This window comes from Gopherus flavomarginatus, chromosome 10, assembly GCF_025201925.1.
Source record: "Gopherus flavomarginatus isolate rGopFla2 chromosome 10, rGopFla2.mat.asm, whole genome shotgun sequence".
NCBI lineage: Eukaryota > Metazoa > Chordata > Testudines > Testudinidae > Gopherus > Gopherus flavomarginatus.
Genome location: NC_066626.1, coordinates 50,550,611 through 50,564,732, shown reverse-complemented (window position 1 = coordinate 50,564,732; position 14,122 = coordinate 50,550,611). Strand labels below are relative to the sequence as shown.

The 14,122-nt window shown below is 48.3% G+C and overlaps 1 protein-coding gene across 4 annotated transcripts in view; it reads left to right on the top strand.

Moving 5' to 3' along the window:
- Window positions 1-428: 428 nt before the first annotated feature.
- Window positions 429-14,122, top strand: part of TANC1 (tetratricopeptide repeat, ankyrin repeat and coiled-coil containing 1) — a 197,949-nt gene continuing 184,255 nt past the window's right edge. For 2 of the 4 annotated variants that reach the window (XM_050969158.1, XM_050969155.1), the window contains exon 1: window positions 453-544. Coding sequence is in view for 1 of the 4 variants with exons in the window: in XM_050969154.1 (XP_050825111.1) it covers window positions 429-544 (116 nt within the window). In the remaining 3 variants the exon portion in view is untranslated. Of the gene's footprint in view, window positions 545-14,122 lie in introns of all 4 variants that reach the window. The other 2 variants (XM_050969154.1, XM_050969157.1) reach the window with 2 other exon arrangements.

Below are 14,122 nucleotides of genomic sequence, written 5' to 3'. Positions count from 1 at the left end.
TAAATTTGCTTTTGGCTTCTGTTTTGCGTTGTTGATGTTAAGCATAGGAGGACGGGCAAGAGAAACCCTGCCTGGGACCCCTCGCTACAGCAAAAGCAGCCTGGCTGAGTCCCCCTCTCCTCCCACTAGCGCTGCTAATCGCTCCCTTATGGGGTGCCTCTTTCCAAGCAGTAGTAACTTTGGGCTGTGAGGGCAGGACTCTGCTTGCAGACGGAGCCCCGCAGAGGGGCTGCTCTGGGATCTCACGGCCCCGGCCCAGCCCCGGCCCGGACGTGGGAGGCTGCAAGGCAGAGCATGGGGCGTACTTGGCGTAAGCTGGGTGCTATTCAGGAGCTCACTCCCCTCCCCCAGCAGGAGTCTGTCCGTTCGGGGAGGGAGGCGGCCGTAGGGAGAATGCGTAAGGCGGCGGTTGTCGCCGCCTGCTTCCAATGAGCTCATCTCGCCGGCTGCCTGCGGAGGAGCCCGGCTCGGGACGCACCGAGGGCCAGGCAGAGGCGCCCGGAGGGGGAGAGGGGCTGAGGAGCCGGCCCCGCGGGGAAGGGAGGTAAGTGCCTCCCCGCCGCTCGAGTGGTGCCCCTCGCCGCGGAGGGGTTTGCGGGGGCTGGGTGGGGCTGGAAAGTGTGTGAAAGTTTCAGGCTGTGAATGTGCACGGACATGTCCGTGCCGCTGGGAGCCCAGCTCCGCCGCTTCCTGCGCCGCCGCGGCCCCGCGCCGGGGGACCCGGCCTGGGGTGGGGGGCGAGCTGCGAGGAGGAAACTGGAGGGGGCTGTTGGGGCTTTGCCGCAGGGCGCTCGGCTAACAGGTAACTCGGGGTGGAGGTGCTGAGCTCGGGCTCTGCTGAGCTGTAATGCCGGGGCTGGGGCTGGCGCCTGGGTGCGGGCCTGGGGGGCTGGTATGGGCTGGCGCCTGGGCACCGGCATTGGGAGCACTGGGCTGGGGCTGGCGCCGGGGCACTGGCATTGGGGGGGCTGGGCTGGGGCTGGCGCCTGGGCACTGGCATTGAGGGGGCTGGGCTGGGGCTGGCGCCGAGGCGCTGGCATTGAGGGGGCTGGGCTGGGGCTGGCGCCGGGGCGCTGGCATTGAGGGGGCTGGGCTGGGGCTGGCGCCGGGGCGCTGGCATTGAGAGGGCTGGGCTGGGGCTGGCGCCTGGGCGCTGGCATTGAGGGGGCTGGGCTGGGCTGGGGCTGGCGCCGGGGTACTGGCATTGGGGGGGCTGGGCTGGGGCTGGCGCCTGGGCACTGGCATTGAGGGGGCTGGGCTGGGGCTGGCGCCTGGGCACTGGCATTGAGGGGGCTGGGCTGGGGCTGGCGCCTGGGCACTGGCATTGGGGGGCTGGGCTGGGGCTGGCGCCTGGGCACTGGCATTGGGGGGGCTGGGCTGGGGCTGGCGCCTGGGCGCTGGCATTGAGGGGGCTGGGCTGGGGCTGGCGCCTGGGCGCTGGCATTGAGGGGGCTGGGCTGGGGCTGGCGCCTGGGCGCTGGCATTGAGGGGGCTGGGCTGGGGCTGGCGCCTGGGCGCTGGCATTGAGGGGGCTGGGCTGGGGCTGGCGCCTGGGCGCTGGCATTGAGGGGGCTGGGCTGGGGCTGGCGCCTGGGCGCTGGCATTGAGGGGGCTGGGCTGGGGCTGGCGCCTGGGCGCTGGCATTGAGGGGGCTGGGCTGGGGCTGGCGCCGGGGCGCTGGCATTGGGGGGGCTGGGCTGGGGCTGGCGCCTGGGCGCTGGCATTGAGGGGGCTGGGCTGGGGCTGGCGCCTGGGCACTGGCATTGAGGGGGCTGGGCTGGGGCTGGCGCCTGGGCACTGGCATTGAGGGGGCTGGGCTGGGGCTGGCGCCTGGGCACTGGCATTGGGGGGCTGGGCTGGGGCTGGCGCCTGGGCACTGGCATTGGGGGGCTGGGTTGACGTGGCGCCTGTGCAAGTTATGGGGGGTGGGCTGGAGCTGTCACCTGGGCACAGTATTGGAAGGAAGAGGGTGGGTGTGGGCAGTGGCTGGCCCCTGCACTTGGGATGGGTCATACTGTGCTGGAGTCAACATGTGGACATGGTATCCAAGGGGAGAGGTGGGCTGGCGGGCAGGCCTGGGCTCAGACTGGTGTGTGGACATAGTATGGGGGGGAGGTGGTTAGGCTGGCACATGGACAAAGTATCACTGCAGAGGATAGGTTGGCGCAGACACCTGGACATGGTACGGATGGGAAACGGGCTGGGGCTGGTGCTGGAGCTGGTACCTTTACTGTGTTTTTTTCTTTTTTGGGGGGGAGCCTGAGTTGGGCCTGACATGGGCACAGTTTGGGGGTTGGGTAAGGTCTGAGCTCTGCCTGGCATTTTGACATAGGTGAGATATGGGAAAGGGAAAAGGAGGGCCATTGATGGAAATGGCCTTGCCTTTGCTCAGGCATTGTTGAGTGAGAAGGGAGGGCGGGGGGCAAAAAGCAGGTGTTGGTTGTAGCTTGGACTTGCATCTGGTGCAGTGAGGGAACAGTGATGTTAGGCAGCCCTGTCCCTTTCCAGACTGAAAGCTGGAGGCTCTTATTAATACAGTTTTTATAGAATCATCGTGTCCGTGGATTTTGCACACAAGGACATGGCCTACCGCTGTCTTTTAGTTCAGGATTTTTCTGATGTTTCTAGGAGTGGAGGATTCCATGAGAACAAATAAAATCTATTTTCTGCTTAGCCTGGGAACTATTCTGAAATCAAGAAATCTTGATTTGATAATGCTTGCAACTGTTTTTAATTGATATTTGAGGGAGGGATAGTTAAGCTTACAAAATTGCTTTGCATTTGTTTCATCAAGTATATACAGCAACTGCAGCCACATAGAAGTAATGGGCATATGCCACCATGTCAAGTGACATTCTGCTGTCTTGCCTTATTGTCAAAAGATAAACTGAACTACTCCAAAGGAGGATATGAAGCATTTCAGGTAGCATGGGGGAGAAGGCAGGACTTTCAGTTATTCACTTTTTGTGCATTAAGAGATGGTACTATCAGCGGTGGCTTTGTTGCCTGCATTTGTAAATCCAGGTCTCATCTTCTCATCCTAACTAAAAAGAATAAAAAGACATGTTAGCTGATGAGTTACTGTGCATTTGCGGCTCTCAACATAATCTGCCGTGAACTGAAAACCAAAACAATAGAAATCATCGTGGATTTGTTTCTTTAACGTATACTTCACATAATTTTCTGTAACCTCATTGTAATGACTTAACACTTTTGATGTCAGTAACTGGCACAGAAAGAGTGAAATAATTCTCTGTGTGGTGGATGGAGGGAAATCTTTTTTTTTTGTGAAGAAGTGTTCTTGGAAATAGAACACAGCTGAAAAGTATACTTCTATGGGGAAGGGGCTAAGAAGAAGAGAGTCTGGATCATCTAATTTTTTTTATACTGATTTTGTTCCTGTCATGTGGCATCTGCCAAAGTGGCACTTTTGTAGTTTGCTTTGGAAGCGAACTATCCTGATTGGCAAAGCAAGTGTGCTACTGCTTTACTACTGGGAAAGCTGAGATTTCTTTTTACAGAAAACTTGTATGGTTGGTAGGAGTGAAAAAATTTGCAAGTGACAGGAAGGTGCTCATTTATAGTATTTTGAGTCCTTTACTCATCAAGACTATTTAAAGAGTCTTAAACTGGGTAATCACGTTGCATGTCAATTGTTTTTAAAGTTCCTATGTCAGCCAAAATTTTTAGTGGCTATTGTCTTTAAATATATCATGATGGCTTTAATTTTAAAAGTATCTGGAAGTAAGGGAAATAAATGTGGTATCTTACATCCTTCAGAATTTCCTCCCAGTGTAGATTCTGATACACAACTGCCAAAAATGAACCTATTCAGAGATTTCCTAATTGTTGTGATTTGACAATAGGTGATGGGGAAATAGTGCCATCATGACATTATGCTAGGAAAGCAAGTGAATAAATATGAATAAGCTTTGGGTTAGCAGTGTAAACATACAGGTATGGCAGAGTATATGAGGTTTGTTCATCTGCATGCTATGATGTGCGAGCTGTCCAGCTTTCTTGGTTTAGCTAACCACTGGAATGTCCGAATGATAAATTACCGGGTATGTCCACTCTAGAGCCAAAACATATTTGGTTCATAGCCAAGCTTGCTCAGCTTCCCATAACAGCCTTTATAAAGAGACATTTTGTCTCTCTAACCACAGTCTTCTAGTTGGTGCCATGGCAACTTTGTGATCTGAGAGTATTATTTTAAAGACATCTGAGCAGTGTTAACCGAACTGTTCACTTTTTCTTTAATTGAATTTCATATTATCAGGATTAATACTTTCCTTGGCAACAAAATATTAATCAACAACTCTTCAGACTCACATTTCTATAAGAATATGATCATGACTTGTTGTGACACCTATTAACACTGCTGGAGGTTAAAGTTTATGCCAGTGGTAGTATTCCAAACACCTAATTTTGCTCTAAAGGTTTTCTTTTGGCTAGAATATGGTATTCAAAGCCTCTATCTGATACTGATTTTTCTTTTATCTTCTAGAGAACGTGAGGAAAAGTCAGTTCAAATGTTAATTACGAGAGCATGCCCCTCCCAAAAAAACAAAATAGATAATGGATGAATTAGTTGTTTGGGGTGGTGTTTGTTTTTTTTGGATATTGCTCTGAGTTCCTTTGCCTTAACATGAAGGTTGGCAAGCTATTTATCCTGCACACTACAGTAATTGGGTATACAAATACACATATATAGACTTTTACCTAACAAATGTTTAACTTTTTATATTTAAAGAAGTGTGCAGATACAGGAGGCATTGTCATGCTTCAGACTGTAGGCACTCCAAAGTAGTCATTGGGGCATAGTATACCACTAGTGTGTGGACGAAGAAAAGGAATGAGGTGAAACAAGGACTAAATCACACCAACAGGTGGATTAAAAAAACTATCTGGGTACAGGAATTGTAAACTCTGATCTCGCCTCATGCCCTCTCCTAAAGAAGGGAGGTAGATAGAGGCATCAGTTTCCTAATATGCACAAAAATCAACACATTCTGTCACACTGCCTAATTAACTTTCGGGTGCCTACTCTTTATTGTGTTGCTTTTATTGCTCTTTCATTATTCTTTTTTAATATGATTGATCAAGCCTTTTATCACTGTAAATCAGAGAAATTTTGTAAGGAGACACTCCAACACTTGTACCTGGTTATAATATAATTCATGCTTGTATAGTCCTGAAACATACATCTGAGGATCTCAGAATGCTCTGTCAACATCAATAATTTAAGTCTCGCAGCACCTCTTTTAGATATGCCTAATTTACATTGGATGAAACCAAGGGGCACAGGCTAAGTGACTTGCCCAAGGTAACACAGTCTGGCAGAATCTAAAGTAAAACCCAGATTATTTTCACTCAAATTATTCATCAAAATACCATCTTTTGCCCTTGATCTCTACATCTTTGAATTTTATTGCAACACCTAAACTAACATCCTGCCTCTTGCTTTTCTGTCCAATGGCTTCATAAAGAGACTGATCCTGAAAAATCTGCTTTTAATGTATTTCAGATTTTTCCACTGATCAAATGATACACATATTGGGGGCTTTTTAACTTGGTTTTTAAAAATTCCTTTTCATTGGACTAACACAGTTGCCACTTATACATCTTAAACTGGGAAACGTATCCATCTTGTCTTAGTGTACATTTATACAACTTGATTTGATAGTATGCCATCAGCACTTTTTTACACTATCAATATAAAATAAAATTCTGATATGGTTTATCTAGCCAAATGCTGTACATTTCCACAAGGTAACTCTTTGTTTATTCAGCTTTTAAAAGACATGCTTGATAGTTCAAGTATTTTGGAAGTATGACACCGGTGGAGGTATATAAAATTATGAGTGATGTGGAGAAAGTAGATAAGGAAAAGTTATTTACTTATTCCCATAATACAAGAACTAGGGGTCACCAAATGAAATTAATAGGCAGCAGGTTTAAAACAAATAAAAGGAAGTTCTTCTTCACGCAGCTCACAGTCAACTTGTGGAACTCCTTACCTGAGGAGGTTTTGAAGGCTAGGACTATAACTGTTTAAAAGAGAACTGGATAAATTCATGGAGGTTAAGTCCGTTAATGGCTATTAGCCACTATGGGTAAGGAATGGTGTCTCTAGACTGTTTGTCAAGGGTGGGGAGATGGATGGCAGGAGAGAGATCACTTGATCATTACTTGTTAGGTTCACTCCCTCTGGGGCACATGGCATTGGCCACTGTTGGTAAACAGGATACTGGACTAGATGGACCTTTGGTCTGACCCAGTATGGCCATTCTTATGTTCTTATGTTCCTTAACTTCAAGTTGTGTGTGTGCATGTGTGCAAGTTGTTATGGTTTCCTTGATTGTTTATATGGCATTATGATCTCTAAAAGTCACAATTTTGAAATGGGGGAGGAGAATTACTTATAAGGAATATTGCAATTTACTTTAAAATAGGTTTTTATGGAAAGCAGCAGAATTAAACTAATAGTGTGGGAAAATACATCAGCATTTAAAAATTCTAAGTGAAAGTATAACAAAATCTGAAGACCTTGTAAGGAGGGTTCCCGTCTCTGGCTCCCTCCCTCTGGCTGAAGTAAGCCCTCGTCCAGACTACCCCGCCGTATCGGCGGGTTAAAATCGATTGCTCGGGGATCGATATATCGCGTCTAATCTAGATGCGATATATCGATCCCCGAGCGCGCTTATATCGATTCCGGAACTCCATCAACCCGAACGGAGTTCCGAAATCGACACGGAGAGAGGCGGACATCGGTCCCGCGCCGTCTGGACGGGTGAGTAATTCAATCTTAGATATTCGACTTCAGCTACGTTATTCACGTAGCTGAAGTTGCGTATCTAAGATCGATTTCCCCCCCCTAGTCTGGACGAGGCCTAAGTAACTTGTAGCTCAGTTGGTAGAGTACTTTTGTGCATGTAGTGGTGACTCAGGTTTTGCTAGCACCTCTGACTTCCTTCTGCAAAGTTCGTTCATTCATTCATTCATTATATGTCTAATTAAACAAAGTGAACGCTGGTACTAGCTGCACATATTGGTATATAAAACACAACATCAGACAACATTGGGTGGTGATGGCGTAATCTTGCTATTTACTGAATCTCTTACAAGGACATAAATGTAATAAATTGCAAAGGAGAAAACAGGGTGGCCAGTAAGATGGATGTTTGTGTTGCTGTGTCTTGGTTAAATTTAGATCTTAAAGGATAGAAGCTGGAACTTGTTAGTAAGAGAGGAAACGCCCTGAAAGAAAGTTTGTTTGTTTAGTGTGTGAATGTAAACTCTGCAGTTTTATGGCTGAAGGCAGACTATAGGGAGCTCTGATTACTTTAGCAAAGTTTTGAAACTTCTTGTGTTGTATTGGCTTCTACTATTTAATATTTAATGCACTTAATTTAGTTTTAACAACATAGGTATTACATAAATTAAAAAACTGACAGCTAATAGTTTTGAATTAGCACTTAAACTGCAAAAGTCTTTAATTACTGGAAAATCTAGAGACTGAGAGTTTGTCAGAATGACTTCAATTCTGCTTCATTTGGAAGAATTCTTTACAATGTGAACTAATCTAAAGACTTTGAATTATGCCCTTACCTATTTCATTCACTTGCAATAAGACAAATTTGTTTCTTTCATTGCAAGTGTGTTTTCTTTTTTGTTTTTAGGAGATGGGCCTGAAACAAAACTGTAAACACCCCCAAACTTCTGAGAAGTTAAGATCTGAATGATTCTTGAGCCCATCACTGGTTTCTACATATTCACAGACTTTTTTTTTTTTCTTTAAAGTTGCTTGAAGAAGTTGATAGGTAGAACTGGCTGAAACTTGGAATTCCCAGTTTGCAGTAAATTTTGAAATTTGGTTTTATTATGATTTAGGTTCAAGCTGGGTTCCCTCGGGCTTTCAGGCTCCTTGCTGTGGAGCTGGGACTCTGTCCCTGGGCAGTCTGCATTGCAAGGTTACCCCAGTCCCTAGCAGTCTGTCAGGTGAGCTGGCAGGAAACCAGGGTATGTCTGCACTACGGGATTAGTCCGATTTTACATAAACCGGTTTTGTAAAACAGATTGTATAAAGTCGACTGCACGCGGCCACACTAAGCACATTAATTCGGTGATGTGCATCCATGGTCCAAGGCTACCGTCGATTTCCGAAGCGTTGCACTGTGGGTAGCTATTCCGGAGCTATCCCATAGTTCCCGCAGTCTCTCCCACCCCTTGGAATTCTGGGTTGAGATCCCAGTGCCTGATGGGGCAAAAATCATTGTCATGGGTGGTTCTGGGTAAATGTTGTCACTCATTCCTTCCTCCGGGAAAACAACGGCAGACAATAATTTCGCTCCCCTTTTCCCTGGATTGCCCTGGCAGACGCCATAGCACGGCAACCATGGAGCCCGTTCAGCTTTTTTTTTTCATTGTCACCGTATGTGTACTGGATGCCGCTAACAGAGGCATTACTGCAGCGCTACACAGCAGCATTCGTTTGCTTTTGCATGATAGCAGAGACGGTTGTCAGTCGTTCTGTACCATCTGCTGCCATTGTAAATTGGCAATAAGATGATGGTTATCTGTCGTTCTGTACTGTTTGCTGCTATCATGGATGCCCCTGGCTGAGGTCGGCCGGGGGCGCAAAGGCAAAAATGGGAATGACTCCCTGAGTCAGTCCCTCCTTTATGGTTTCTAAAAATAGTCAGTTCTGCCTAGAATATGGGACAAGTGCACTAGAGAACCAGTGTATCAGAGAGCACAGCTATTCTGTGTCAGATCCTGCAGAAATGATGAGCTGCATGCCATTCACGGGAGGTGCCCCTGCAACAAACCCACCCGTTGCTTCCCTCCTCCCCCAACCTTCCTGGGCTACCGTGGTAGTGTCCCCCCATTTGTGTCATGAAGTTATAAAGAATGCAGGAATAAGAAACAGTGACTTGTTATAGTGAGATAAAATGAGGGGGAGGCAGCTTCCCGCTGCTATGACAGTCCAGGCAGGACATTAAGTGGTGCAGGGGATAGGAGCCCAGCATCCCGCAGCTATGATAGTCCAGGCAGTACAGAATCTTTTCTTTACACAGGAGAGGGAGGGGGCTGATGGAGCTCAGCCCCCAGTTGCTATGATGAGGAGGGTTACCAGCCGTTCTGTACCATCTACTGGGAATGACCGGGAATCATTCCTATTTTTACCCAGGCACCCCCGGCCAGCCTCACCTGAGGCCAGCCAGGAGCACTCACGGGCTGACGACAAGGACGGCTAGCAGTCCTACTGCACCATCTGCCACCGGGGAGGGGAGAGGAGCGGATACTGCTCTTCATTGCCGCAGCATCGCATCTACCAGCAGCATTCAGTACACATAGGGTGACATTAAAGAAAGTCAAGAAACGATTTCATTCCCTTTTCTTTCACGTAGGGGGGAGGGAGTAAATTGTCGAGCTATACCCTGAACCACGCCGGACAATGTGTTTGAACCTATAGGCATTGGGAGCTCAGCCAAGAATGTAAATATTTTTCGGAGACTGCTGTGGACTGTGGGATAGCTGGAGTCCTCAGTACCCTCTCCCTCCCTCCATGAGCGTCCATTTGATTCTTTGGCTTTCCATTACGCTTGTCACACAGCACTGTGTAGCCTGGAGATTTTTTTCAAACACTTTGGCATTTCATCTTCTGTAACGGAGCTCCAATAGAACAGATTTGTCTCCCCATACAGCGATCAGATCCAGCATCTCCCGTACGGTCTATGCTGGAGCTCTTTTTGGATTTGGGACTGCATCACCACCCGTGCTGATCAGAGCTCCATGCTGGGCAAACAGGAAATGTAATTCAAAATTTCGCGGGGCTTTTCCTGTCTACCTGGCCACTGCATCCGAGTTGAGATCGCTTTCCAGAGCGGTCACAGTGGTGCACTGTGGGATACCGCCCAGAGGCCAATACCCTCGATTTGCAGCCACACTAACCTTAATCCGATATGGTAATACCGATTTTTGCGCTACTCCTCTCGTTGGGGAGGAGTACAGAAACCGATTTAAAGAGCCCTTTATATTGATATAAAGGGCCTCGTAGTGTGGACGGATGCGCGTTAAATCGGTTTAACGCTGCTAAAATCGGTTTAAACACATAGTGTAGACCAGGCCTCTGTCAGGGTTCTGTCGGAAACCTGCTTGTGGTTCATTGGAAGTTCATTGAATCCACTCTCTATCTGTGACCGTTCCTAGTTTGAGAAATCAATGTTTCCAATGAAACCCTGGTTCATCAGAAAATTCCCAACCAGTGCTAGTGATAAATCCAGTGTGTTCTGATTATTTTAAATTAACGTGGAAAAGGGATTATTGGAAACAGTTTGACACTTTTTGTGAAGTCACTCCATATGCACAGAACATTCTAAATGTGAAGTTTGAAGACGTGATGCTTTTTTTGTGGTTTGCACCAGAAATATGTATGTGATAAATCTCTAGTCTTGGAGCACCATTTCACTCTTGGATGAAACTCACTTTGGGTATGTCTACACTACGGGATTATTTCGATTTTACATAAACCGGTTTTGTAAAACAGATTGTATAAAGTCGAGTGCACGCGGCCACACTAAGCACATTAATTCGGCAGTGTGCATCCATGTACCGAGGCTAGCGTTGTTTTCCGGAGCGTTGCACTGTGGGTAGCTATCCCGTAGCTATCCCATAGTTCCCGCAGTCTCCCCGCCCCTTGAAATTCTGGGTTGAGATCCCAGTGCCTGATGGGGAAAAAACATTGTCGCAGGTGGTTCTGGATACAGCCTCCGTGAAAGCAGCAGACAACCGTTTTGCGCCTTTTTTCCTGGGTGAACTGTGCAAACGCCATAGCACAGCAAGCATGGACCCTGCTCAGATCAAGACCGCAATCCTGGACGTTGTAAACACCTCGTGCGTTCTTGTGCAGTCTGTGCTATGCCAGGACCTGCAAAGCCAGGCGCAGGAGGAGGCGGCTGCGGCAGAGCGGTGACGAGAGTGATGAGGACATAGACACAGAATTCTCTCAAACCGCTGGCCCCTGCGCTTTGGAGATCCTGCTGGTAATGGGGCAGGTTCTAGCCATTGAATGCTGATTTTGGGCCCGGGAAACAAGCACAGACTGGTGGGACCACATAATTGTGCAGGTTTGGGACGATTTGCAGTGGCTGCAAAACTTTCGATTGCGTGAGGGCACTTTCATGGAACTTTGTGACTGGCTTTCCCCTGCCCTGAAATGCCATAATACCAAGATGAGAGCAGCCCTCACAGTTGAGAAGCGAGTGGCAATAGCCCTCTGGAAGCTTGCAATGGTCAGTTGGGAATCAATTTGGAGTGGGAAAATCTACTGTTGGGGCTGCTGTGATGCAAGTAGCCAAAGCAATCATTAAGCTGCTGCTACGAAAGGTTGTGACTCTGGGAAACGAGCAGGTCATAGTGGATGGCTTTGCAGCAATGGAATTCCCTAACTGTGGGGGGGCAATAGATGGAACCCATATCCCTATCTTGGCACCGGAGCACCAGGGCATCCAGTACATAAACCACAAGGGGTACTTCTCAATGGTGCTGCAAGCACTGGTGGATCACAAGGGATGTTTCACCAACATCCACGTGGAATGGCCAGGAAGGGTTCATGATGCTCGCATCTTCAGGAACACTACTCTGTTTAAACGGCTGCAGCAGGGGAATTACTTCCCAGACCGGAAAATAACACTTGGGAATGTTGAAATGCCTGTAGTTATCCTGGGTGACCGAGCCTACCCCTTGATGCCATGGCTCATGAAGCCATACACAGGCAGCCTGCACAGTAGTCAGGAGCTGTTCAACTACAGGCTGAGCAAGTGCAGAATGGTGGTAGAATGTGCATTTGGCCGTTTAAAGGCGTGCTGGCGCACATTACTGACTTGCTCAGACCTCAGCCAAACCAATGTCCCCTTGGTTATTGCTGCTTGCTGTGTGCTTCACAATGTGTGAGAGAGTAAGGGGGAGACCTTTATGGCAGGGTGGGAGGCTGAGGCAAATCACCTGGCCACTGATTACGTGCAGCCAGACACCAGGGCGATTAGAAGAGCATACCACGAAGCGGTGCGCATCAGAGAAGCTTTGAAAACGAGTTTCATCACGGGCCAGGGTACGGTGTGACTGTTGTTTGTTTCCCCCTGATGAGCCCCCCCCTTGATTGACTCATTCCCTGTAAGCAACCCACCCTCCCCCTTCGATTACAGCTTGCTTAAGGAAATAAAGTCACTATCGTTTAAAAATCATGTATTCTTTATTAAAAAGTCATTATAAAAAGAGGGAGAGAAATGTCAAGGTATCCCAGGTGTGGTTTGGGAGGAGGATAGGAGGGAAGGAAAGGCCACTAAAAAAATTTCAAAGTAATGACAGCCTTTTGGTTGGGCTGTCCATGGAGGTGGAGTGGGCAGGTGCACGAAGCCTTTCCCCACGCGTTCTTTCACGTCTGGATGAGGAAGATATGGAACATGGTGAGGGGTGAGGGTGGTTATACAGGGGCTGCAGCGGCACTCTGTGACCCTGCTACTGTTCCTGAAGCTCCACCAGACGTCGGAGCATGTCAGTTTGATCAAGCAGCAGCCCCAGCGTTGCATCCCACCACTGCTGATCTTCCTGCTGCCTCTCCTCCTCACGTTCGTCCCTCCTCTCCTCCTCACGTTCGTCCCTCCTCTCCTCCTCACGTTCGTCCCTCCTCTCCTCCTCACGTTCGTCCCTCCTCTCCTCCTCACGTTCACTGGCATCTTTCCTGTAATTTGCTACCACGTTCTTCCACTCATTCAGATGAGCTCTTTCATTGCGGGTCACTTCCATGATTTCCAAGAACATTTCATCTCGCGTCTTTTTTTTCTGCCATCTTATCTGAGATAACCTTCGGGATGGAGTAGGGAGGCTTGAAAAATTTGCAGCTGCATGAGGGAGGGAAAAAAGGGAGAGAAGTATTTAAAAAGATACATTTTACAGGACAATGCTTATACTCTTTTACAGTGAACAACACTGTTCACCTTACATAGCAAATGTGATTTCACTGCAAGGTCACATTTTGCATCTTCATAGTGAGTGCCTGCAGCTCTGGTGTTAGACAGACGCAGGTCCGGGCAGCAGAATTCAGCTTGCATGCGGCCATGGTAAGCCACTGTCTTTCGGCTTCTGCAGCCTTCATATACACAGTGCCCTCCTTTCCCAAATACCAAGCAAATCCCGTTCAGTGCTGCTTCTTTCCCGTTAACATGCAGCAGCAGAAACCACCCCCCCATCCAATTTTCTGGGATGATCGCTTTATCCCTCCCCCCACCGCATGGCTGTTATCATGGAAGATCACTGCTAATCACCCCCCTTCCCACCTGCCACCGCGTGGCTGGTAGCAGGGAACATCCCTGCTAGCCAAACGCGAAAAAGCTCAGCGCCATTTACCCTCCCCCCCTTCCCTCCCCCCGCTTGGCTACTTGCAAGGAAGGATTTCTTTTAAGCAACAGGCAAACAGCCCAGTGGGAATGGCCATCTCTGTCCCCTTAATTAAATTCCTGAATTTCAGCCAGGTTACCATGAACGATATCACTTTCCTGAGGATAACACAGCGAGATAAAGAAGGGATGTTGCTTGAATGCCAGCAATCACCGGGACCGTACGCAGCTAGACTTTGTCATGCAATGATACCAGACTACTTGCTACATGCATGGCGTGGTCAAGTGTCCTACCCTGGTGGACGGAATAAGGCTGCCCTGCCCAGAAACCTTCTGCAAAGGCTTTTGGAGTACCTCCAGGAGAGCTTCATGGAAATGTCCCTGGAGGATTTCGGCTCCATCCCCAGACATGTTAACAGACTTTTCCAGTAACTGTACTGGCCGTGAATGCATCCCAAGTCCTCAGGGCAAATTAATCATTAAAAAACGCTTGCTTTTAAACCATGTTTTATATTTACAAAGGTACACTCACCAGAGATCCCTTCCATGGCTTCATTATGTGGGATAGTGGCTTGGGAGGGTGGGAGAGTAATTCCGTCTGGGTGAGAAAAAGCTCCTGGCTGTTGGGAAGAACGAGTACTGTGTGCTCTCTGCAAGTTCGTCCTCCTCTTCCTCCTCTTCATCTTCCCTGTCCGCAGAATCCTCAGCCATGGCTGAGATTA